At 37.0% G+C, this 26,235-nt stretch overlaps 3 protein-coding genes across 6 annotated transcripts in view; 1 reads left to right on the top strand and 2 right to left on the bottom strand.

Annotated features, from left to right (window-relative positions):
* Positions 1–267: 267 nt before the first annotated feature.
* Positions 268–5,969, top strand: LOC109853372 (ethanolamine-phosphate cytidylyltransferase). Of its 3 annotated transcripts, none has more exons than XM_020425431.1 (6): positions 268–471; positions 1,576–1,713; positions 2,492–2,671; positions 2,784–3,210; positions 3,409–3,629; positions 4,317–5,969. In XM_020425431.1, the coding sequence occupies exons 1-6, from the start codon at positions 425–427 to the stop codon at positions 4,411–4,413; spliced, it is 1,110 nt and encodes a 369-aa protein (XP_020281020.1). In that variant the 5' UTR covers positions 268–424; the 3' UTR covers positions 4,414–5,969. The 3 variants fall into 3 exon arrangements, with proteins under 3 accessions (XP_020281020.1, XP_020281022.1, XP_020281021.1); XM_020425433.1 differs by having other exon boundaries at positions 4,304–4,390; XM_020425432.1 differs by lacking the exon at positions 4,317–5,969 and adding an exon at positions 3,900–4,060.
* A 1,170-nt stretch (positions 5,970–7,139) lies between these two features.
* Positions 7,140–17,065, bottom strand: LOC109853371. The gene is made up of 6 exons (XM_020425428.1): positions 16,838–17,065; positions 10,294–10,551; positions 9,616–9,752; positions 8,829–9,273; positions 8,550–8,739; positions 7,140–8,155 (listed from the first exon to the last, which is right to left on the bottom strand). The coding sequence occupies exons 1-6, from the start codon at positions 16,868–16,870 to the stop codon at positions 7,914–7,916; spliced, it is 1,305 nt and encodes a 434-aa protein (XP_020281017.1). The 5' UTR covers positions 16,871–17,065; the 3' UTR covers positions 7,140–7,913.
* Positions 17,066–22,940: 5,875 nt separating this feature from the next.
* Positions 22,941–26,235, bottom strand: part of LOC109853381 (maternal protein exuperantia) — a 5,456-nt gene continuing 2,161 nt past the window's right edge. For both annotated transcript variants that reach the window (XM_020425453.1, XM_020425452.1), the window contains exons 2-5: positions 25,577–25,885; positions 24,735–25,206; positions 24,509–24,651; positions 22,941–24,232 (exon numbers count right to left, since the gene is read on the bottom strand). In XM_020425453.1, the coding sequence (XP_020281042.1) occupies positions 23,888–24,232; positions 24,509–24,651; positions 24,735–25,206; positions 25,577–25,864 (1,248 nt within the window). In that variant the 5' untranslated portion in view covers positions 25,865–25,885 and the 3' untranslated portion in view covers positions 22,941–23,887. The remainder of the gene's footprint in view (positions 24,233–24,508; positions 24,652–24,734; positions 25,207–25,576; positions 25,886–26,235) is intronic.

Here is a 26,235-nt window from a genome sequence, read left to right as displayed (position 1 = left end):
TTATTTATCAAAAAATGTATTGGTATATTTTTTCCCTTACATATACATGTGATTACTCAAAAGAAATATTGTTTTAAGATCTCGTTGAGTTTTGTCTTTATTGTTATTGCGCGCCAATTATCATCGATTATATGCACACAAGCAGCGATTAAATATTCAAGTAGTAGACACCTTTTTCACGCACACGGCCCTGATATCGAAATCAGTTCACGGACGTGGGAGGGGACATGCAAGAATTTAAAAGCGACGCGTGACAGCGACGCGCGCAGTCGGTTCGAGGCGGCAACCGCAATCGGTAGTGATTATTGTCGAGGTTAACCTGCAGTTTGCTAACGTCATCCACGACGACGCGACACAGAGGAAAAACAATCCGGCGATCCACGTACATATCGAAAGCGCGCGCACAAACGTCAGCTTCGTTATCATGACTGAGGAGACACGTAAGGAGGTTCGTGTTTGGTGCGACGGATGGTGAGTAACAGGAATACGTTGCGGAATTTATGTTATATTGCGCGTACTATAACGAAATTTGTGGGTGGTCAGGATGTGCCTCAAGTGTCACTGATAAACGCTGCGTATCAGCAAACCGGGTGCACAAGTGACACCCACGTGTCGGTTCTTGCTCCCTATATCGTGACACATACGTGTAACTTCGTATGTAATTGTCACTTGTGAACACCCACAAACGTAATTTATCTGTAAGTTATATATAAAAACAAGAAAAAAGAAGAATATCTTCTTTTAAAGTCTTTTGTTAGTCTTCATTTCAGTTTAAGAAAAATATATTTGCTAAATTTACAAATCAATACGCCAAAATCAGGCTTTACGCACGATTGACACGATAAAGGTTTAATCAGCAATATCTGATTGGAACCGATGCATCGCGTCGAATCCGTAATTCATCTGTGAGACATGCATTTTCGCTCCGTTTTTAGATGAAATGGAGCACATCGCTACAAATGATAGATGGCTTATATTGAGCGTTTTAGCGCCAAATTTAAGTTTGTGTGCGCGCTGCAGTTAGATTATACGAATAAAATCTCTTGTCTTATCGACACACTAAATATACGGAATAAAAATAAATTACTACATTTGTCCATATTGATTCGTCGTCAGTGAAAGCAAACCACAAGAACTCAACCAGACTGACGATTTAAGAATATATAAAAAGACGTAGAAACACATTTTTATACATTTAATATTAAGACATCTTACATATCTTTTACAAATTTATTGATTTATCTATTTTCTTTAGATAAGTGTTTACTTGTAAACAATAGAAGAATCATTACTTATTGGACATATTGCGACTTATTGTTGAATAGTTTCGATTTATTATTATCGCTAGCCGCCGTGATTGATATCGTTATCGGAACAGTTTTTAAGTCAAGGTCCAGTGATAGTGTATTTTTCACAACTCTTTCATTAAAATGTGTTGTTGTGTGAAAATTCGATAATGACGATAAAAAGTTTTTAAACTTTTCCAATTCGATCGAACGCAATGCGAAAATATCTTTAATGTATTTGATTTAAATGCAAGTCAAAATTATCAAAAATAGAATATGTTGTTTGCAGTTATGATATGGTACATTTTGGACATGCAAATTCTCTGAGGCAAGCTAAAGCTTTAGGAGATTATTTAGTGGTAGGCGTTCACAACGATGAAGAAATTACAAGACATAAAGGTCCACCGGTCTTCACCGAGCAAGAAAGGTATTATATTTCACTCTGCTACTTTACTGCAGAACATTACATAAGACACAATGAAAATCTTGATTGTCATTCTGTAGTTGGTTATTATGTGTTGATCAATCTTTCAAACTCTATATTTTTGGTTTTGCGAAACGCTAGTTGTCAGTCTAAAATTATCAATATTTCCACATATATCGTGCAATAAACTACGTAATGTGTATATACAGTTATCAAACCTCGATAACTCGAACCTCTATAACTCGAAAACCTCTATAAAACGGAAATTTTTTCATTCCGCTTCGCGGAAAGGAAAAAAAACTTCGATAAATCGAAACCTCTACAATTCGAAGATTTTACCTCTTCTCTTGAGATTCGAGTTATCAAGGTTTGACTGTAGGTTCGACTTCATTTTATTCACAAATTTACTAAAAAAAACACGTCTTCCACTTGTGTTTTGCATTAAACGATATTGATTTGCAATTTAATGATGATGATGTAACAGAAAATTCCTTCATCTTCGGTTGAAAAACTATTTGAAAAAAATTTTATATTGTGAAGACGTAATCTTATCTACAAGCACGAGTAGAAAAGTTTTTGTATTACAGAACCTTGACAAGTTTAAGCCAAAGTCTATAGAAAACATTTGTAAGAGAGACCTTGCTTTGTCACTTCCATTTATATTGTACGTTATTATAATTGAAAGAGCTAATGTATGATACTTATCTACGTAACACTTACTCATCAAGTACGTACTACACATCTATTAAAACATCTCTATATAGTTTCTTTTATTACTCAGGTACAAAATGGTGCGCGGTATTAAGTGGGTAGATGAAGTAGTCGAAGCAGCGCCATACGTCACTACGTTAGAAACATTAGACAAGTACAACTGTGATTTTTGTGTTCACGGCGATGATATTACAATGACTGCTGATGGTGTGGATACTTATCACTTGGTCAAAGCAGCCGGACGTTACAGGTAGTATATTTTTGAAACAATTTCTGAGAAGAGAACAATTCAATATATATATAAATGCAACTTTTATCAAATATTTTACACTTTTTATTGGAAAGAATTTTTATTATTTCAGAGAAGTTCAGCGAACGGCTGGCGTTTCAACAACTGACCTTGTAGGACGTATGCTGCTGATGACACGACAACATTTTCGGCAAGGCGATAACGAATATAGCGTCGACCGTGAGCCGAGTAAGCGCATGGGGCAAGACCGTACTGCTCGAAGTCCGTGGACTGGCTGTTCGCAATTCTTGCCGACTACACAAAAAATTATACAATTCAGTGACGGCAAGAGTCCACAACCAAATGACAAAATCGTGTACGTGGCGGGAGCATTCGATCTTTTTCATGTGGGACATTTAGATTTCCTGGAAGTCGCCAAGAAGGAGGGCGACTATCTTATAGTCGGTTTACACACCGATCCCGCAGTTAACCGATACAAATGTGGCAATCATCCTATTATGAATCTTCATGAGCGAGTTCTGAGTGTGCTTGCATGCAAGGTAAAATCTGCTTATAATTCAAGATATGCGATGCAAACTTATATGACACAGAAATAAAAAAAAAAGATAAAGTTTTGCATATAAGGAAGATACGTTTATTTTAAAATATATATACAAGATTACGATAGTGATAGTTTTATATCTGTTTTCATGTCTTGTTTTGTATGTTTACAATATCTTCTTTGCATTTTTATATAGTATGTAAATGAAGTTGTAATTGGCGCGCCGTATGAGGTGACGAGAAACTTAATGGAACATTTTAACGTCTCTGTTGTGTGTCACGGACAAACGCCTATAATGCCCTGCGAGGATGGTTCAGATCCATACGCAGAACCCAAGAGACAAAATAAATTTAAATTGTTAGATAGCGGCAATGACATGACTACGGAAAAAATTGTTGAAAGGATTATTCTTCACAGGTATGCGTTATTAAGTAGAATTAACACATATTTCATCAATTTTATACATTTTATTCTAGAAATTCCCAGTTTCAATTGATATATATTGTACTTTTATAATTTATATATTTTGCAAACAACTGTTTAATTATTGAGAAATCTTCGAGTTAATGATTTTTTTAAACATTAAATTACATATTGTCTCACAATAAGTTTTTCAATTTGATTAAATAGAAAGTAAGACTCGTTTTCGTAAGTTAATTATTCACATTCCACTTTTTATCTCTGTAGGCCGAACGAGCTTTGTACGATTATTAAGAATTTCAACAAACGTTGATATGTCTGATTATTTTGCGAAGTCCGATTTATTTTGTGTCTTTTATTTCATTATCAAATACTTTGACACACGTTAATAGAATAAATCCAGTTGTTTTGTATTCTCCATTCAGTTTACAATAAACACATGTTTATCCACTTTACATTAAAATTTGTTCTCTTGTTGATTTATTGATTTTTCTGATGGGATATGTAATTTTAGTTTTTTGTACAAAATGTTTTTTTTCTTGAATTTACAGTTCTCGCGTCACTCTTATTATTTATTGTATGTTCACGGTACAATGACTTCTACTTGTAATGATAACATGTACAACACATATCCCAACAAATATGAATATCCCTGTCACGTGTTGATCTAGCGTCTAATTGCAGGTTGGAATACGAGGATAGAAATTTAAAGAAGGAGAAAAAAGAACTTGCCGCTTACGAAGCCTTCACGAAGTCTAAGAAAAATGACAAGATTGAATAATTATTTGTTTTTTTTTTCGTGCGGGAACGTTTGCAACGCATACGTGTGATATATAATCAGAGTTTTTGAATATTAACATCATATGGAAAAACCAAAAATATGATGTCATACTTATAATTACTTTATTATGACATTCGAAATGCCTTACATAGCCAAAGTAAATATTTATTGGTCATTTAACATGCTGGAAATATCAATTATAACAGTATGCATGGATATTTGTCGATTTTAATTTGTTGCAATGTGCAGCAAAAAATGATACACACGACAACAATTGTAAAATCGGAGAAACATTTTATGCTAAGTGTATCAGAACTGTTGCCATTTGTTTTCTTTGTCTATTAATATTTTTTCTCACGAACTAATTATTATTAAATCATTGTTGTGAGGAACATAATTCAGTACTATATTTCAAGTTTTATTCGAGTTCAAATTTAGTTAAGGAGGTCCTTTCTCCAGACAGAATTGAGATAATTTAACTTGAAATATTTATTTCTAGTCGTGGACAATAGTTTTGGAACAGCTTACATATGTATCTCGACATATCTCTAAAGACAAAGGTTGTCTCAAAGATATATCGTGCATTGTGGAAGTCTTTGAATGTAGTTGTGCTTAGTGTAACTATCATCATCTTGCACGATATAAACGTTGTGATGTCGTTTCTTGATACAACTTGAAAATAATTGTCGACTAATCATGCAAGTTATGTGTTGTAGAAATCCAAAATCAATATTTTTTTCAGAATTGTTGAATTCCAACTAATTATACTTATACAATAATTTTAATAGTATTTTTATTGTTTTTGTCAGTTTGTTTGCTTTTTACTGATATTACAAAACTTACGATTTATTCGGAATATCATTTAGTTGGAGCCTTCGAAACCCTTTAAACACAATTACTATACGTGAATATTATCAAATTAATATGTATGCATTAATATAATTTATTTATACTTGTCTAATTTATATTGAATATGTTCGAAATTAAGTTAAGAAATAGTTGTGCAATGTAAAAATGTATATTTATATATGCGACAGACTTTTATGTGTTTAAAATCATTGCAATCTGGGAAAGATTACATATACGAATATTTTATAATTATTTATTCAATAATTATAAAATAGTCGAGATTAATGAAAAAAACTTGAGTTTCAATTCGGTCTAATTAATCACAAGTTCCTAAGCTCACTTAATACGGTTTATAAAATAATCTGATCAAGTAATCGATTATTTTCGCGACAAGCACGTTTATCGAGCACGTTATAATGCATAATAATGTAAGTATTAGATTTTTCTAATACAAACTTTTAGTGTACCGTTTATCTAAAATTGTCAACGGAACCAAAGAAATTAGCTAGAAACGATTTACTAGATTACACAGGAAAAAAGAGATTATATAGTTTTTGATTTTCTATACAAGAAAATTGAAGCTGAATAAAAATTGTACTGCGCAGAATTGTTTGATCGTTTATTTTATAATAATTAATAAATAGTCACATTGTACATATTATAGTCAGTCTATAATGAATGTTACTGTATTAAATTTTTTAAGTGTCTTCACGGATCTTGCTAAAACTTGATTATTATATTCTCAGAATCACGGTTACATGTTATTTTATGACAAAGCTTTTTGTCTTTTTTTCTTTTTCTCTGCAGTTATTATTATTAGATATTTTATAGCACAGACTCTTTTATACAAATTTTAATGCGCCTCAGCATCGCAAATTTATTATTATTATAATATATGTTGTATATCTCACACTTTTCCACTATAGAATATAATATTTTTTTAATTATTTACTCACAATTACGAAGAGCAATTGACAAATATCCGAAACGAAAAGCCAAACAATAATTTATTCGATTGAAATGTATTTATTTTTTAATATAATCGCCTTCTGTACATGGATATATTTTGATCAACGCTTTTCGAGAACACTTATTTTGCTTTGATAGAACGATTTCTCAAGCTTTTTGAAATTGTATTATTATATCGATAACTTCATTGGTGCTCGAAAATTTTTGTCAGCCGAGCCATTTTATTAGATTCGGAAATAAGTGAAAATCGCACAAACCCATATCTGGCGAATCTATGTCGCTATTTATATGCATCGTTTTAAATATTTACCAATCATCTTTCGTATTATATAATAATTCCAAATAATGTTTTATTCATCCTTTATTAAAACATTTAAAATTACACACAATATATTATTTTATAAAATCACTATATATATTATATTATATATAGAAAGCATTTTTTTCGCGTATTGTGAAAAGAGTTTGCTGTAAAATGCAAACATTTTACCGCATGTGTTTATTTACAAGGTGAGATAAATTCGTGCAACCACCCAAAATGTCCCGTCGAGTTTCTTTGCGTTCGGCAAAGTTCTTATCCTATGTATTAGGCGAGCGATCAATGGATCTTCTCGCTTGATCAGGTCACGTGATAGCATTGCACGTTCGAGAGACTCGTCGTAGTGAGACTATCTTCTGTATTTGAGCAATATCGACAGACAGTGAAACCTTCAATAGAAATTGCATCGTGTGTGTGCGCGACACACATTCGCGGAAAATCGTATATTAAAAGCTATCAATACTGTAATTCTTTAACCCAGAAAAGAAGTATTTAAGTCAAAGAGAAGTCCATTTTTGTATAATTAAATAGCAAAGTTATTTTGCTTCTTTTACATTAAAAAAAAATGTTTCTCTTTCTTTTCAGATTACAAAAATACTTAAGATACAGAAAATTAAATATCTAAAAAGAGAGAGTAAAAAGAAAGAGAAAAATTCTGTTTGTGTTTATGTAGAAGAATTATGTTAATTAATTGATAAATTGTCAGAAAAACGTAAATACGTGACGTATAAAACATTGTATCTACATTGCAAAATAGTGAACAATGCTTTATCGGCGTATTTTTACGTTTAGCGCGAAGATCCCTTTTTCATAAATTGTCAGTTTATCTTCAATTTAACCGCTCTATCATTAACACACACAAGTCTCAGACTTGTGATTTACTTTAATATGGGAATAAACATATTTTTGTTTGCCAGCGTTCTCGAGCATCTTACGTCATGAAAACTATTTTTGTTCCACACGATGAGCAGTGTCATCGTGTTTGCTCGCGCGTGTTCGAACGTTACTCGAAATCTCCGTAAAATTTTTATTCTCGATTTAGAATCATTTCTGTAGCGTATGATATTATGCTACGTAATACTTAAAATGTGCCCCGTTATATATCTTTGAAGTAGGACAAGTTTTTTGCGACAGTAGAAAATTAAGCGGCTTATGCGAATGTATCGCCGTCTTTCTAAACTCCTCGCAAAACGATATGTCGATCATCCTAGTTCCAAAGCTTTAACGTTACATCGAAAAAACATATAGTATACGCCGATACATGCACCACGTCGCGTAAAGCAGTTTACATTCTGCAAAGAATATACTTTCGTGGATGACGAAGAGTATACTTTCGCATCTTTCACAGTCGTGATAATTCTCTTCATTGCACCGTTGAACGTCCGGTGTAACCGGGCGTAGTGTCACAATATTTTCTGGTACGATCCCGGACCAGCTCATCGATAGACTTGTTTTGCTGCATTGTCGAGGACAGGTTGTGAAGACGTGACGCCAGGTAGCACATGATAAAGGCCGATAACACCAGCAGAGCGCCCAATCCGGTCGCCACGTAAAGGAAATTCCCGCAACTGCTTTCGAGACCGGCTGCCACTTTGTCGTACAAATCTATGATAATGAGGATAACATTTAATTAGAATTACAGTGATCGTCGCGCCCCCTCTTCTCCCATTATTGACGCTCGATTAATCTTGATGCATTTGTCGAATATCAATCACGTATTAGTGTCTCAGTCTCGCGTAAATCTGATCATAAAAATCTAATCGTACAAATTGTATTAATCTGTTATATATCAAAGTGTGTAAACTCGATCTATAAACTGGATTTATTTTAATAAATGTTATGAAGTGTATTATACCCGTACTTATAATAATTGGATATTGTTTTAAATAGATTAAATAGAAAATAATATTTAATAGAAAAAAGTTTTAAATAGATTTTCAAGATTATTATATATTGATCACCAAAGAAAATTGCGAATTCCTCGACCTGAACGACTTACCATCCGGCATCATCACCGTGTACTCGATGTTCTCTTTGAACTTCGTGTACGGAGTAGAATCGTTGTACCGTTTGATCAGACGCTCGACCCTCGGAAGGAATTCGGCCGAAGCTTCTACATTCGCCTCGACCGCCGCTCTCTTCTTTTTTCTCCCGTGTCCCGATGGTTCGAACAAATCGAGGCAAAAGTCCTGTGAAGACGGAAAAGCTAACAAAAAACTGGAACTCCTCAGATGCCGTTGGATATAGATTCAACAAAGAGCATCGTTTCGTTTCCTACCGGTTGACAATCCTGCGGTTCCATGCAAGCCTTGATCTGCGAGTGGATCCAGAGGGTGGAGCGTTCCCTCATCGAGCTCAGCAGAAAAGCTTCGAAGTCGAGGAAAACTTCGTTTTTGCGATCGCGATACCTCGCGGGTTGATGCGGAATGATGGACGCGAAGTCGCGGTTCCTGCAGCCGTCTTTGACGAGCACAACGCTGCCAGGAGCATGGGGTTGATCCGGATCCGGACTAACAGTTACCTCGAGCAGTTTGATGTAACCCCAAGCGCTGTCCGAACTGATACGTGCGCGTAGCTGCAGCTTTGTGCCGATCGGCACCGCCTGATCGACCGTTTGCGAATTGTCGGACACGTTGCCCGTCGCCTCGCGATAAAGAGCCACCTCATACTCGAGCCTGCCCGGCGTCTCCTCCACTACGCCGGACACCCTGGCGCCGTGCGGACTGAAACGATTAACCCTTTAAAGCAGACGTGCGTCGTCGCTTCAGCACGTTGTTCTGTGTGTCTTGCGTATGTTATTACTTGAAACTGTGTATCGCATGTTTCTATCTCGTGCACACACTAAATGTATATTTCGCACAAACATAAAAAAAAATGTTAAAATATATGACTATTACAAAGAAATCATTATGTAATTATCAAAATGTTCTGTGAAGGAATAATTGTTTCCTTGATAATGAACCACACGCAGGAATGCGCTCCGACGAACATAGCGGAAATAATGGTTTATTACGCGAGATTCGACAAGATATCGTGCATACGGAAAATTGACGCGAATGACTTACAAAGTGCCGGCGAAGCCAGCGGCCTTGTGTCTGAGCAGCGTCGGCTCGGGCGGACGGCACATCAGGATCAGTTCCTGATCGGCCAGCATCACCACGCCGGGGAAGGCGGGAAACCACACTCGCAGATGAATGAATCCCTAATACATGAGTAATTGTTATTTATCATTGCGTGTCACACACAGCTATTGATACACAACTATTTGATCTACCGATCACATGTTTTTAATGTTAGCAGTTTTCTGAAGGCGTCTAATGAAGCGCGGTGTATAATGGATTTAAATATGATCCTTACACCATCTTTATTATTTTGCGAAATGGATTCAGAGACGAAGTGATACAGTCAAGCGTGATTTATTACCAGTCACAAGTTACACCGCGAACATCGTTAACTGATATCTCTCTTTGCAATATTATTATAACGGCATTTAATGACGATACAATCCAATTGAATTCAATGCGCTCCTATATATATATCGGCATTTACAATAATAGTTTTCAACCGGGGGAATTGGTAGTCTCTATCGACCGTACAATCTGCGAAAGCTATTCCGTTCCAAGAGATTCTGTTTGTGCAACGTCAGCTACAAGATTCTCGAGCGAGAACGCATCATTGGACCCTCTCGTAAAAAAAAAGAAGACAGTTCCGCGTAACTCGCGCACACGGCCTGGATGACTCACGTTTCTCTTGAGGATGCCGCATCGGGAGAAGTCAGTCACCTTCAGGAAGTAGTTATCCTCTTGCGGATCGTTCGGGTCTGGTCTGATCTGGCAGTGAATGTCGGCGAGCGGATTCGCCGATCTATCGTCGGCGAAGAGCGGCGCGCCTCTGAAGCCGACCGGCCTTTTGATTTTCGCTGTCAGAAGATCGGCCGCCGATCCCGCGCCGCTGCACTGAATGTCCGAGACCTCGTAATCCTGGGCAACGGTGGCGGCAACCTGAAACGCGAGCCGATCCTGATATTGCGGCCATCAGAAGAATCGGCGGCAGCGTGAGATTTCAGGGCGTGCGCACGTGCGGTCGAAACCGCTCATCTCTTTCTGCAGCGTTCGGTTTTAGTACCTTCTTTCTTATTATTTATTATCGCGATACTGTCGTACATGCGCACACACATAAACAAAGATTGCTTTGTAATAACGTAACTGTTTCAGTAATGTAAGATCACATTTTGCTTTAAACTTTTTTCTTTGTTTTAGAGTAAATATTTCATATATTTTTGTAATAAAATAAATTTAAATCAACAATCTCACAAGTTACAATATTGCGACATTTAGTTTGGCAGTCTTTTTATTTTTTGTTGTTTACTTTCGAGTTTACGCACTTGTCAGGAAAAGATATTTCGAGCAGTGTGCGTGAAAAAAAATATGTTACGTCGCATTTTTACGGAATAAAAATATTTTGATTAATTGATTAAAATGCAGCAGAGAGAGAGAGAGAGAGAGAGAGAGAGAGAGAGAAACATCGCGCGCACGTTAGTTAGTGTAAAACTTTGTTTTTGTTTCGCATATAGTTAAATGATATATGTACATACATGATCCCGTGAAATATTTTTATCGAACTTTTCCGTTCCGTGTGCATTTATCCAAACACATCATTTTGAGAGGCTTGCTGATGTAATTTTCAAATATTAGTTATCCCGTCATGATGATATCACTCGTTAAAATGATATTATAACGGGCAGCATAGCGTGGATACTGCTGCATGATGGTTGCACATAGCAGAGCGATAACTTACGCGTATGTAGCCGCGTATATTCGGCTCGTAAATAGAATCGTACATTTACCGTGAACTTGCGTAAATAGCGGCTAAAACCTAACAACCGTATTGTTCTGTAACTGTTATGCAGCCAACATTCTTATTCACGGTAATTTACTGCCGTTCAGTCGCGGCACTATAGCGGATCGCGCATTATTTTCAATTTTAACCAGATTTACTTTCTAACTTAGAAAAACTCCATTGCCCCGGTTTTGCCAAAAAATTGAACGAGCACCCTAATAGATTCGAATCTTCTTTTTTTCTTTTTTTTCTTTTCAAGCAGTGCGGTTTTACGAGGTCGAGGTAATATGGGCCGAGTCAAATCCGGAACGCTTGATATGCTATATAGTTGTTTAAAATCCGAGAAAGAAGAAGCTTCTCTCTTTTCATTCGCTTATTGTATTTAAATCTCCATTCGCACATCCATTTGTTCATTCATTTTATTTAGAATGTATATGTATATATACATATATATCTGTACAAGCAATACGAATATGTGAATGATCATTATTACAGCCGTCTTTTACTCTTAATTTTTTTGTTTTGTATCAGCGAGTTTTCTCGGTCGTTTGCCTTACAGAAGCGCGAAATAAAATGAAACAAACGTTTATTATACTCGGAGCTTGCGTGTCTTCTTCTATCTTTTTCTTCGCGAAGTAAACGCGATATAAAAACGATTACATTTCTAATTAATCAACGTTGCGATATTCGCGCCTTTCATTGGTCACAGCGCTCGCATTAATTATATCGCCATGAAAGACCCCGCTCGAAGTGACGATCTCTTCGTGCTGACGACGTTTACAACGCCATTACGTTACCATTGGCAAGGAACAGGGTGACCAGCACGCGACCAGAACCAAGAACCCACTTCGATACGGGTAACGGTGTAAGGAAACGCTCTGGTGGCCGCATAAGATATTCGTTATGTATACTATCCACGATTATATATCGCACGGGCGTCCATCGCACTGCTCATCGTACAGGTCGTGATAGGCCGTATTTTTTTGAGATACAATTCTCCGCTCACGATCATGCCGTATCGTGCGGATATCAGATCGGCCCACATGTGCATTCATTGCATCTATTACGCAGATGTGTCCGTCGTGAATTGCGAAGAGATGAAGAATGATTATCGACGAGGCGATTGTCGCGTATTGTCGAAAATGAAGACTCATGTGTAGTATCAATTAAAAATTTAATTAAATGACACAAGTTTTTTTATAAAAAGATCTTTAAATCGATAAAAATTAATGAACGATCTAAGTAGCGCATAAAGATAACGGATTTTTTTTTATTTGCTGCTTATATGAAAAATATAAGAAACGTGTTAAATGTCTAAAAGTACGATAGATATTTGCATAGCAAATAAGTTCACAGAACATTCTATGTTAGAATTCGTGAATTCATGGTTGCGTAAATAGCTAGGGCAGATCGTTAAATTTCATAGACACGTAGACGCGGTTTGAACCGCGGATCGCTATGGATTGTGCTTCGTGCACCGCTAGATCCGAGGATCTATAGACGCGTATAAATCGCTTTACACATTGCTAAGTCCACGGATTTCCAGTATCTCTCTTCGATGCTCTTAAATCACTGAAATCGCAAACGTACAAATCCCTTGATCGATAAAAGTGTCTAAATTTACATATTTTTTATATTCTACAGATCTTATCGAACTAAACTTATCTGTCTTTCAGCAACTTACATTGTAGATGTAACACGTATGATATATGTGTGCATGTGTGTATTTCTGGGGAAAAAAATTATCGAATGTTTAAGGAAAAACGCGATAAAAAAAGATAAAAATTCTTCTATAGCGTTTTTTTTATTAAACACACAATAAAAATTTAGTTTTTTATTATAAAAACATTCTCATACACTTTGGTATTTTTTATATTTTATATTTAGTATTTTAGTATTTTTATATTTTATATGGCAAAATTTTCAAAATCTACGTAGAATTAAAAGCTGAAACAAATGACAAAGTTCATTTCGGGCAGTAACGGCTGAATTAAAACACGAATTTGAATTGAACGTTTTTACGTTCTTGTTTTCAGGTTCGTCAAACCTGCAATGTTTAATTCCGTTTGAGGCGACGTTTTTCTAAACCCGAAACTCGCGTTTGATACAAAATTCATCAAAGACCATATGTAATGTGCGAATTACATGAGCGGTTGGAAGCGGTACCGGAGTAGCGTGCAATTATTTTCTCTCTGAAAGAACGAAAATTCCACGACGTAGAGACAAATACGCATAGAGACAGGTATAAAAAAAAAAACTGTTTTAATTTTTGCTTCATGATGCAATTTCAATTTTAGCTTAAAATTAATTAAAGATTCCGGTTTTGTGCGGAAAAAAATATGCCTTAATGATGAATATTGAAAGAAGATGCATCGATCGCCGATATAATTAATATATCGACGGCGATTTATTCCAAAACTATTTGCAAGCCGAGTCAATATTCCTAATGGCTTCGTCCCGACAAGCGATTCTCTTGATCGAACTATTTCGGGGCTGAGCATCCGTTTGTGTGTGCATTACGGTCTTTTCATTGAGAAGCTTTCATCGAGGTGTTAATGTTTTCCCGATGAACTTTGCGTCGAGTTGACAGGAATTGCGCGACTCGTCGGAAACCTCGATCAAGTGATTACGCGTGTCGACACGAAGACTCGAGAAACTCGCGCAAGTCGCAGGAGAAGCTTGACTTTAATTTAAACTAAAAGCTGCCAAGAGATTAATTTTGATAAATTAAAATGCAAAACTTTGAGTTTATATACATTAAAATTATCACAAATTGCTTTCTCGATAATGACGTATTTCATCTTCGTGAGATTTTTTCTAATTACAAGATTTTCATTTACTTTTATACATATATACATATATATGTATATATGTAAAGAAAGGGAAACCACGCGGGTCTAATATTTATATTTTAGAAACGACATTTCATTACGTGAAATTGTGACAAAACTTCCGTCGTTAGAATTAAGGTCACGGCTTTATAGAACGAGCCGTGTAATTTATTGCGCGGAGATAACGAGGCGGTTAATAAACTCGCCCGGTTTATATTCGCGATCAGGATTTCGTTTTTCATTAAGAGACGAGCGAAAAAGACGTAACGGGAAAAGGACAAACGCAGTTTGAAATCCGCCACGCGAGACGAAGCAACTGCGATTGGCTGCTGTTTGGACACTACCCGGCATTTTTTCGGTTTCATTCGAGAAGAACCGCAAACCTTCTCTTTATGACTTCATAAATCCCGTTTTTTTTTTCCAATAACATTTTTAGCGTCACGCTCAGTTCGTTCAACCGCAGTATCTCTCGTCGCCGTAACAATTCGGTACTGTTAAATCTTTCGGTGCGCGAGATGCGTTCTCTATTCGTTCAAATAAACCGCTGAGATGGAATCTGGTGAGATAAAAGCGCGTTTAATTGGAAGATGTGAAACACAGAGAGAGTTTGGACTCGGAATGTGTCGCCACGTGTTGAAGAATTTTTTTTTTACAGCGACCGAAAACGCATGGCAAAACAACGTGATTAAAAAAAGAAATAAAACTAACAGATTGATCGATTTACAAGTCGAGGAAAAAACGTGTTTAAATTTCTGAAGACAAAATGGAATAATTATATATTCAGAAATATACATATACCGTAGAATATATGTTTTTGCGATACCTTCGATATTTACCTGTTATCCTTTCTTTTACTGTCACAAGCAATCAATCGTCGGTTAAACGTTATTTGAGATACAACGCCGCAACTCGATCCGATTGTACGCATAATTAGAATTTTAATCACTTATAATCGGATTAATTTTAATTCTAATTTAAACTTTAAATCGAGCGTATTTCAATTAAATTTCAATGAAACTTTGCGACGGGGAATTACTCGATCCCCGGCGCGCAGATGCTTCACGATCGACGACGCGAGAATAAATACATCGCTCGCGCGATATATATATATATATATTATATATTTCAACAAGAACCATCATATCTAAAAGTTTTTTATCGTGTGTACGTCCTATTTGTTACACGCGATATCTGTCGCAGCTACCGCGGTTATATTAAAAACGACGATCAAGATATACGTACGAAAGCTACGCGAAAAAATTATGACGTTATTGTACTCCGATATATGCGTAATCCTCCTGGTATTTTCGTACACACGTGCATGCACAAAGTATTTGCGCCAGAATTAGTCGCCGCATATTCACCGCGGGGAGACATCCGACACAATTCAATTATTTCGTCGTTCGAAGGGAAAACCATTAATATTTCACACGTATCAATGACCGGATTATGGTCGTGCAACTCGCTTTAAATTGCCCGTTATCGTATTTTGTCACAAGTGTTACGTGTATTAATAGGGTGCATTTTAAATTATTCCTCAGTGAAACCGACGCGTGTGTCTACGCGGGAGAAAGAGCGGACAAACAATCTGAGAAGTTAAAGTATGTGATATCGATGCGAAGCGAGCGCCCTGAGATTGAATGACGCATTATTTTTCGACGGCGCCGGCGCCGTCACGATGTGATTTAATAATGTAATATAAAAATATACAACGAGCTCTCTTGTCAAGCGTCAGGGTTTTTTTTCTCGCAAAAAGAAACATCGCGAGAGGAATCGCCGCGCCCCAGTTAAAATGAAAACCGATCACCTCTTCCTCGCCGCAGGATATCTCCCGGACGGTCGGGTACGCGCGCAATGGCCTCTTTCGCCAACAGGAAATTAATTGACGTTGTCATTATTGACAGATGCTTCAAAATCGCGAAGAATATCACGTGAAAAAAAAAAAAACGCCGAGCACGAGGCAAATAAATAAGAAAGATAAGTTGGGAGCGTGTAAAAAGTAGAATTAAATGTCAAAAGACTAAAAAATGACGCTCAAAGATAAAACCGAGATAAACAGTATACAATATAAACAATACAAGGCTTTTTTTGTATCTCACTGGTTACTTCGATAATGTCAGGTTTTAAGTTTGAAGATACAACTGCAATCAATAGTATGATGATCTAAAATTAAATTAAATATTTTTTGTAACATTTTCCGATGTTTCTTTTTTATGTAAAGTGATTTTTATCATGCTTGACGGGGGTCAATAGAAAAAAAACTCGGTAATAGTCCTTTGATAAAGCTGATGCGCGTGCGTCTCAGCGCTACGTAGATTCGTTAAAATCTTGTGACAAACTGTCACCACATACAGTGTCAAACAAACCTCCAAAGCCGCGCGACAAACATAAGTCACCGAGGACAGATGACATGGAAATCTAGCGGTCGTTCATCATCCACGATCGGCTTGATTTATCCGCAAGAGTCGTCCGAAAGCCGTTCCTCATGTCGATAAAGATTGCCGGCTATACTTCAACATGTATAAACTGAATGGCGCAAGTGCGCGAGACAAGACATCTCTATATAAAGGGACATTCGTTATCGAATGCGGTTCCACCCTCAACTCGACAGACTCACCGTGCAAAATCCCGCGATCAGGACTCTCCACATGATCCGCGTGTCTTTCGATCTCACGTCGTTGTTGCACTCCTCAAATTCGAAGTTCAAAGTGTGTTCACCGAGAATACCCGAGACACTCTTACGAACTGAAGAATGCACCACTGTCGGAACAGAGGGATGCAATTTTGACGAAGTTCCCCGGTGGACTGAGACGCGTGCATCGAGCCGGGGATTCCTTTCCCCCTGGTGTCCAGCCGGGCACACACCGTCCTCGCGGATGAGAAGGGGACGCCGCGGCAGAAACCAGGGAACCAGAGAACCACCGGCCTGTCCGGAGTACTGTTAATGCATGCTTGATGCTTCCACTAACAACCATCCTCGCTTCGTGCCGCTCGCGCGCTCGTCCGGCGACGGCCTCGAACGAGTGTTACGAGTCCTTCCGTCGGTTTCGGGTCCGAAGATTTGACCCGAGGGTGATGTCCCAGTTTCCGAGAATAAGAGTCCGCGAAGTGTGTTATTCTCTTCGTGGACAAATATTGTGACTATCCTAATCTGATTCAATTTCCTCCTTGCCTCGATGTTTTGTGTAATTAATATATTTTTTTATGATATTTCACATAAATATTAATTCAGTTTTTATACATGTATACAGTTTTTATACATGTTTAAACATATATTTTCTAAATCATATTCTTTTAATTATTTCACTAGATTAATATCCTAGCTTAGCAGTATCTCTGCTCTATTTTTTTTTAATACTGGCTGCTTAACTTGTATAAAAGATTTTTATGCCGTTTTACGTTCGTTATATTAATAACACAGAACTCGTATATTTCTTTTAAACTACGTTATTATTATTATTTTTTTAATGAAACGCGTCACGGTTTACGGTGTCTTTTGGTTTTTACATTAAATCAAATTACGGGACTGATCTATATAGCCGCGGAATTTAAACAATTTCGTTCCTTCCGTTTGCGGATACATTCCGATCCGGGAAGTTCAGCGAATCGCGAAATATTGCGCGATTCTGATACGCATAATAGGCGAATTGCTTAACCGGTTATTGACTTCTTCCGTCACGGATAACTCGAAATTTTATTTCACAAAATTTACTCTTTGTTCGTTGTGTAATATGTTCCTAGAAATATTGCTCGAGACTGTCGTAGAGCACAGAGAATTAAATGCTTATCGGCGTCATGTGTTCCCGTAAAAAGTAAGAATGACGAGCCGGAATTTGCACGGATTTTACTGTACTTGTCATTGACTGAGCTGATAAAGTCGCTCCGATGTTTTACAAACGTTCGACTAGTAATACAATAGTAATCTCCTCCTTATTCTCTTCCTCTCGTGGAAAAAAAGAAATTGTCCTTCCGTTAGTTTTTGTTGCACATGCTTGCCTCATCGTTTACTTAACTCTCTCAAATGCATTCTTTCGGTTACTTTACCATCGTTAAAATAAATCATTTATTCTCGTTACATACTGACACACAGTACGCAAAAGTACATTTAAAAATATAGAAACATATTTTCCGTGTTGCCAAAAGAAAACAAAAATAATCATTTATTTCGAGACGTACACGCTCTGCGTAAGAAACAAAATATATTATAATTTCTCATTTTTGATATTGTACTTCAACCGCAGTAAATCTAAGAAAACGGAAATCTTAATGCTCAAAAAAAAAAAAAAAAGATCGACGTGATCGTCATTGTCGTCTTCTTCGCGTTCGCGATTTGCCGGCATTCGTTATGGTCCGTGACGACGGGGAAGGCGCGCGTTGCACGCGCTGTTACATCAATGCGCGCCGACGTAACAGCCGACGAGGCGCTAACAATTACGTCGTTAATAGCGAACTTGCTATCTCGTGAGCGGGACGGGCGCGAAAGAAAGACGATCGGAAGCCGAGGCGAGCGAATTCTGCGGGGAATTCTCTCGCTCTGCGTCCAGACTCGCGGAAAAGACTTCTCTCGAGACGTCGCGCAAAAAACACTTCTCTCGCGCCGCTGACCTCCTCGTTGCCGCTGGTGGCTGCATCCGCACACTTTTTCCTATGGGCAGTTACGGTAAGTTCACGCCGTGCGCGAATTTGTCGAGAGCGTGCGCGCTGAGAGCGTGATGGGTCCTAATAGGGTGATTTCTACCGACTGTAACCGCAAAATGCAAACCAGCGCACAGCTAGTTCATTGACTACAACAAGATATATACATGTATATTGAAAAAACAAAATTTTACATGTTACACGTATATTGATAATCAAGTAAATGCATCAAATTTGCTGATTTATAATCATGACAATGTTTAATCATATTTCATCATTTATTTTAAATGATTAATTAATTTATTTAAGAAATAAAGTTGGTTTATCGGCACTACACCTCGTTCGATGGAAAGCGTTTAATTTACTCATATCTCCTTCTTCGTTATATAATCGATACCAAGTTCTCGTACGTGCCTATCAACCATTGGATTAATCAGTGTAAAAGCGCGCGCGCGCAGCTACAGATACCTCAGTTTGCAACGTAAATAAATACATTTATTGACCACACTCCACTTTCTGTATTCTATATATACGCGGCGCTCGTTTATTCGTGTAAGTAAACAGTTCATTCTGTTCTTCCGTAAACGGTCGGAAAATATAATGGACAAATAGTAGATATTATAATGATAAACTCTCCGAGGCAAGTTCTCGCTAATTTTAATTCAGTTTTCTTTGCAGAGATCTTGTTTTTTCGTTTTTTTGCTACAGTTTTAATTTAATTTAAATAAACGTTTTGAGAAGTAGCTCGAATTTACAGATCGCGGCATTTAAAAATATCTATAGGATAAATTTTATTTAAAAATAAAATTAAAAAATAAAAAATTATAATAAAGTATATCATTATAAAATCTTTTTGTCGCTTATGTTTCGAGAATAAGCCAGTTTCATTTCCAAAAAAAAAAATTTGAAATTCTCTGAACAGTTTTATGAATAATACGAATAGGTCATTTTAAATTTTTATACGCAACTACGTGACTTTATATGAAAACCAGGTTTTGTAAACATCTTATTATCTCAATATCTTACAATTTATAATTCACAGTTGCAATTCAAAATTTAAGAATTTTGTGTTTTAGTAAAAAGAGAAAGAAGAGAAAACATATTTGATGCGCAAACCAATTTAAATAAAAATATACAGACTATTTTTTTTTTGTTATCAAAATTGTGAGCGCCCGAGTTCTTTCGTATTCCACTCGCGCACGAAAAGAACATCCCATCTTCGCGGCAGACGTTGCATCGCAAATCGCGCTCGCGCTTCGTTTCGTTTCCCTTCTCCTTCATTAGGCGGATACATTGTCGAAGAGAGCTAACGAAAGCGGAATTCGGCGGTTAGCTGGCGTGTCATTAATTATCCCCGATAGAGCTTCAGCGCGCTGTGCGCGCGCGTTATTATCAATTAAGGTAGCCCCTCGGACGCGGCAATTTCCTTCGCGCCGCCTGTTACAGGAGCGATCGCGATACGAGCCGTGGCTAGTTTGCTCGCCACGCTCGGCCATTCGCAAAAAGAAATTACACAAGACGAAGGGCGATCGTACGATAATCGCACCCGCACGCGAGCGGAACTAAGCTCGTAGGGACTTTATCGAGGTATCGGCAATGTATCGATGTATTATTTGGATGCTTTGTTCTCAGGCATCGAGCGTTTAGAGGCTCATTGCGTTCTCTTATTTACTGCTAGTGTTTTCAACTAACCGATTCTTGCGCGGAAAAATTTATTAGAGTGTGACGTGAGCATTAGATTGTTACGTAACAGTATTTTGTAATAATAATTAAAAAGCGATTGTTTTAATAATAATAACTGAGAGAAAGAAATTATAGACATATATTGTGTGCCATGTACTTATTAAAAGTTTTGTTTAACTAAAATATATTTTTTGTATTTTTATATTTTATACAATAATACAGTAATAAGAGGTAATTATGTAAAAACGTTATGTATAAATTTGAGTTTACCGAAAACACCCACTATACAAGTATAATTGCTAGCATGCGATATAATTCCGTAAAGGAAATTTGCATTCTGGGCTGCACAATTGCACACGAGTGCGTGCAAAATTACACGAAGGAAGGCGGTCCATTGCGCAATAATGATGCATAGTAAATGAGCGCAAACGAAACATGTATACTAATTACTTATCGGTTAAATTATGCGCGCACTTCTCTAGAGAATCTTGCTCGTTTATCTGAAATTTCTTTCTTGCAGCCCGCCACATTCGATAATTTCGTTATTAGTCTCATTGTTAATTGAGATAACGTCATACGGAGAGACACTCGACGATCCGTGTAACATCCGTTATCCGCGCATAACATGTGTTAATAGCAGATTTTCGTTAATCCATTCTCTCTCTCTCACTGAAATCCTCACATTCAATTATTAATGCGCTCATTTTCGAGAATCCCGTATAATCACTGTTAACGTCTATGTTAATAATCTATTCGACGAGAATAATAGCAAAATTATACGCAATTCGTAATATTTGAGATTAATCGCTCGAGATTCGTGCTCATTCCGTTTCACGTCCGCGTACATCAACTTCGATAAAATATGGCATGAGCGATGTTAAAGAATTTATTACGCTTTGTAATGTATATACATGTATATACCGCTGTATCCTAAATACAACGTGCGCGTTGCGGAACAATTGCTGTAATACGGGATTTTCCGTAAATTCTCCACGTTGCGCCTCTCGTCTTTGAAAATAGTTCCTGGAAATGCTCAACTTCCCATCGTTGTTATATCATTACTGTATTATTACCACTGGGTTTCAGTCATTGGGAGAAACGGTCATCGAAGGGCGATGATAAAAGTTGGCGTTTCACTTTCCGCCAGATTGCCAACGATTTCCGCTTGATATGTGAGAGAGCTTTTTCTTGAGAAGACTTCCGTCCGAAAGACAGAGGCGATAGAATCGGCTTAACAGGATCATGGACTGAATTTAGTGTACTTCCGAAGACGTAAAGCGTACGCTGGTCCGAAGCGTGTCAATTAGACTCGCAAATCCGTCTGTGTATCTTTTTTTCTTCCGAGAACACACGGTTGTACACATCTCATCGGAAAAACGCGTATGGAGTTACAGGACGATACCTCGTCTAATCGTTTCATGTGAAAAAGTTTAATTTTCTAACCGAGCGCTTTCTCTCTCTCTTTCGTCGTTGTTTCCGCAGGACTCGCGGGGAAGAATCGTGCATTGCGCGCTTGCCGAGAAAAGATACTACTTGAATTTTCTCGTAAAGTGTGTGCGCGAGAACACCGGTGCTGCCCTTCACGGCTCAGAGCGTTTTGGCATGTGGCATGAAAAATCCGGATGTGCGCAACGGTCCCGCTCGTATCTTTAATTCATTTTCTCTCTCTCGAATCGGTCGAAGAAATCCGGCGCGGAAAAGCGACCGCCGTTTTCCATTCCGTTTTTCCCCGGCGCGCGGCTGAGTTCCGTTAACCGGCGACCTTTTTGCTTATTAAGAAACTTCAACGTTTAAGAGCGGCCCTGCGCGTTTATTTGCCAAACGCCCCTTGCGAGGTTCACGCGCCACGGCGCGCGCGCAATTAATAAGCGCCGTGCACAGCGAAGGAAAATAAATCACGTCCGATGTTGTGCAGGTAATAAGAGGTAACCAGACGTTATCTTTTGCCAGGTGGAACCTTCGACACAAACTTGAAATCTATTTCTCCTCGTCCCGATGAAGATTTATCGCACGCTACGACGTTCTCGATTTATTTTTTATGCAAATTTTTCCGGCACCTTATTTTTCAGACTTTCAAAATAGATTTATATATTGCGCGACAATATTCTCTAAAAAAAAAAAAAAAAAAAAAATAACACTTTTCATTTATTTACACTCTCTGGCAATTCTGCGGTTTACTCTAAATATTGTAAATAAGGTTCAGTTTTATATTTCCAGCTTGCGTTGTATGATTTTTTTATTTATAATATAAAAACTTAATAACTTCGAAATCGGATTATTGTTAAAGCTGCAGCGCGGAAAACAAAATTACTAAATTTAATTCGCCAGAAATATCGTATTTATGCAAAGTAATTAGCGTTATAAACACGAGTTTTGCGGGGGTTATAACTGAAACTCGTAACTAAATTCGAATCTTTATTATCCAATGCTGATACAACGAGATCTCACAGCAGAAACGAAACAGCGTATTATTACGTGGCAATATAAAAATATATATCTCTCTAATACCGTCGCGCGCGCAAGGCGCTCGCTTGGCATTAAACAGTAAAAAGTAGAAAATATTGTGCACACTACCGTACACATCGTGAAGTATGCGGCAACAAAATCCGCGTTATTTCCTATCCTTTTTCACGCTCAGCAGTCTATAAACAGACACTCTCACCACACGGCGAACGTTCGAATTCAAGGATAAATAAAAAGAAAGAAAACAAGGAAAAAAAAAAAAAACACAAACGTCTATAAAATTGTGAAACGTAAACGATATTAAATAAAATATATGTACTTAACAAACTAAATGTGTCGTTTAATGTGTTTTTTATTTGTACATTTGAACTAACTAAAGTTCGAGGGCGTTTCATGTGTTAAAGAATTTCATCTTTTTATACCAACGAACAAGTAAACAAAAATAAGAATAAAAGAAAAATACTGAAACTAATAACACTTTGTCTCTTCATCAAGCACAACAATAATCGTTTTGTGAGACGATCGTGAGACCTTTTATATATGCTAATACGTTTATTACTCTATAAATTGTCGCAAAAAAAAATTAATGAAAATACTTTCGCAACCATTTTCGACCGAAGAACATAAATTTAGCGATGTTGTCCACGAAATACAACGCGCTTTCGTTGCATTACAGGTCTGGTTAAATGCACGTCATACTTCAGTCTACGCTAAATCTACATTCGTCTTCCACTTACTCGGTAAGTGTACTTTTCGTCATTTATAACCGTTATGGCAACAAAAACAGAATTCACGTTTAATTGTGCCTAAGAGCGATAAAGACATATACAATAGTCGCAAAGTACTCTCATTTTTTTGTAAGAGACGTCAAAAAGAATTAACGTCGTTAAACGCGTTCGGCACATTCGTTTACTACTACAGCGCATTCCTGCGCTTTAATTTCGTCGCTGTCGCCGTTCATTTTGACGGGAGAGCCGGACGTGGTCGTGTCAGGACTATCGTGTCCCGAGTCACTCTTGTTATTGTTTTCTTTGTCGTCGTTTATCTTTTTTTCGGTTGTCCTCGACCTGGCACCTCTCCTTTCCTGCGATCTGCCCTTCGGCTTTTTCTCCGGATCAAAGTGACGTTCGAGAATGGTCATCAAATCCGCCACCTTCTTTTCGTCGACCTTTGGCAGCTTTTCCTTCATCAAAACTTCCAGTCCATCCTTCTTCGCATTAGTCCATGCATCCTAAAACGCGTGTTTCACGACTTTTTTTTATTACGGCTCGTTACAACTCGTTAGATGAATCGATTCTTCTCCGTAATGATGAAGAATTAATTAACTTTATAATTTATATTTATAAATCGATTTGTAATTATTTGATCCAAATATTATTTTATTTCGAAATAATAATTTAATAGAAAAACCAAGATTTTGTGTGCGCTACGTTTCCATTTGATATTGCTTAGTGTAAACGATCTCGATTGTTGGCACACAATTAATCATGTGTGTATACACACTCACCTGTAGCTCCGAATACACGATTCCAGCTTCGGCAAGCAATCGGCGTAGAGGACTAGCGTGTTGACGTTCGCGGCGGTTCATACGAAATAGGGCGCTGAATATCGGCCGCAGATTGTTCTGCCGCTCGAATATCATCTTTAGTTCTACAACAAATATTACGTTTTGATCAAACTGAGTTTGACAAAAGATATTATAGTTTTCAAATTAAATATGTTCAATGACATACCGTTATGTTCCCGCTCTTCGACGTCAATGGGTTGCGCAAATTCTTGAATACATTCCATCGTTTTTTTCATCGCAACGTCGCTCTTCTCGCTGTTGTTAGCATCTTCAGCTTTGCCGTTCTCAAACGTGCACAAGTATTGCGCTATTTGTAACGCCAATGATGCTCTGTCCTGCGCATTGCCCAAGTTCGATTCTTTCTTCAGTAATGTGCGCGACAACGTACGGAGGGAATAAATATGTGCCGAGTTCGCGCATTTATCCTCTGCTATATTGAATCCGTTCGCGAATCCCTTGACCGTTTGTTTGAACCGATCAACTAGATCGTACTTCTTTAATGATTCAAGCAACATCGCGGGGATGACTTTGCGAGGCTCATGATAAACCAGAATTACACCATCTGTATTTCCTTTCATTTGTTCCAACCAGGTCAGAAAGTCCGTAAGTGCAGATACTTCACTTTTGGATTTGATTACCTAAGAAAATGAATAGTTTTCTCCAATTCAGAAATATATTCATATATATATACATGTATATTTCTGAATATATAATTTCTCATATATAAGTAATGTTTATTAATTTTTTTTCGAAAGAGACGAAGTGTAGTGTCATAAAAATTAAAAAAAATAATTTATCTTAAATTTGTCTATTTATTACAAAATTATTATTAAGTTCAACTAAAAATCATTGCAATTTATGTTTAAGTTTAATGATAAAAGTTTTTTTAGAACCATATTTTTGAATATTTTCAAATTTATAAAATAAAATAAATTGAACAGTTGGTGTGAAAAGTTTTCTTTCTCTGGTACAAAAGAGAGTCGATAATATTGTGATCTTGATTCGTACCTCGTTGGTCTTACTGTTTCTTAGCACACGGAATTTGCCATTGGTCACAACCTTCATGCTGTGTCGTTTTATTGCAGTTGGATTGAGATCCTTGTACGGCATCACATATTGCGAGTAAGTCGAAGTAGGAGTATATCCTGCTATCTGACAGATTTCGTCAATGACCTTTTTACCCGTTGTATCCATATCCCAACCGACCAAAGAATAGTCTCCTGGTGCTATACCCATTGTACTGCAATTTTTTACTGGGCTTGTCTGCCCATTCTCCGTCACTTCTGAAGATACCATTTTTTGCAAAATAACTCTTTCCTGAAAAGCACAATAAACGATATAATCGTATTTTATCTTAACTAATTATTTCTTTCTTTTTCTTATCATTCTTATATCTAAAAAAAAAATGATATCTAACTTTTTACTATATTGATTAATCTAAAGCAATATCAAGTTATAGATATGATGTACAGAATATTATAGCCTTTATAATATTTGGCCTTGAAGTTCACACTGTGTTTCTTGAGAATGTAAACACTAGCTAATTGAAAAGCAACAACATCCAAGATACTGTTTGAAATTCTTGTGTCCGAATACGTACATACAATATATTATATTTTGATTTTATCTGTTTCATGACTTATTGTAAAGAGAAAAATAAAATATAT

The sequence above is a fragment of the Pseudomyrmex gracilis genome, unplaced genomic scaffold (genome assembly GCF_002006095.1).
Source record: "Pseudomyrmex gracilis isolate BER0280 unplaced genomic scaffold, ASM200609v1 scaffold_47, whole genome shotgun sequence".
NCBI classification, from domain to species: Eukaryota; Metazoa; Arthropoda; class Insecta; order Hymenoptera; family Formicidae; genus Pseudomyrmex; species Pseudomyrmex gracilis.
The sequence above is the reverse complement of the archived record's forward strand: the minus strand, read 5'-3'. Positions and strand labels throughout refer to the sequence as shown.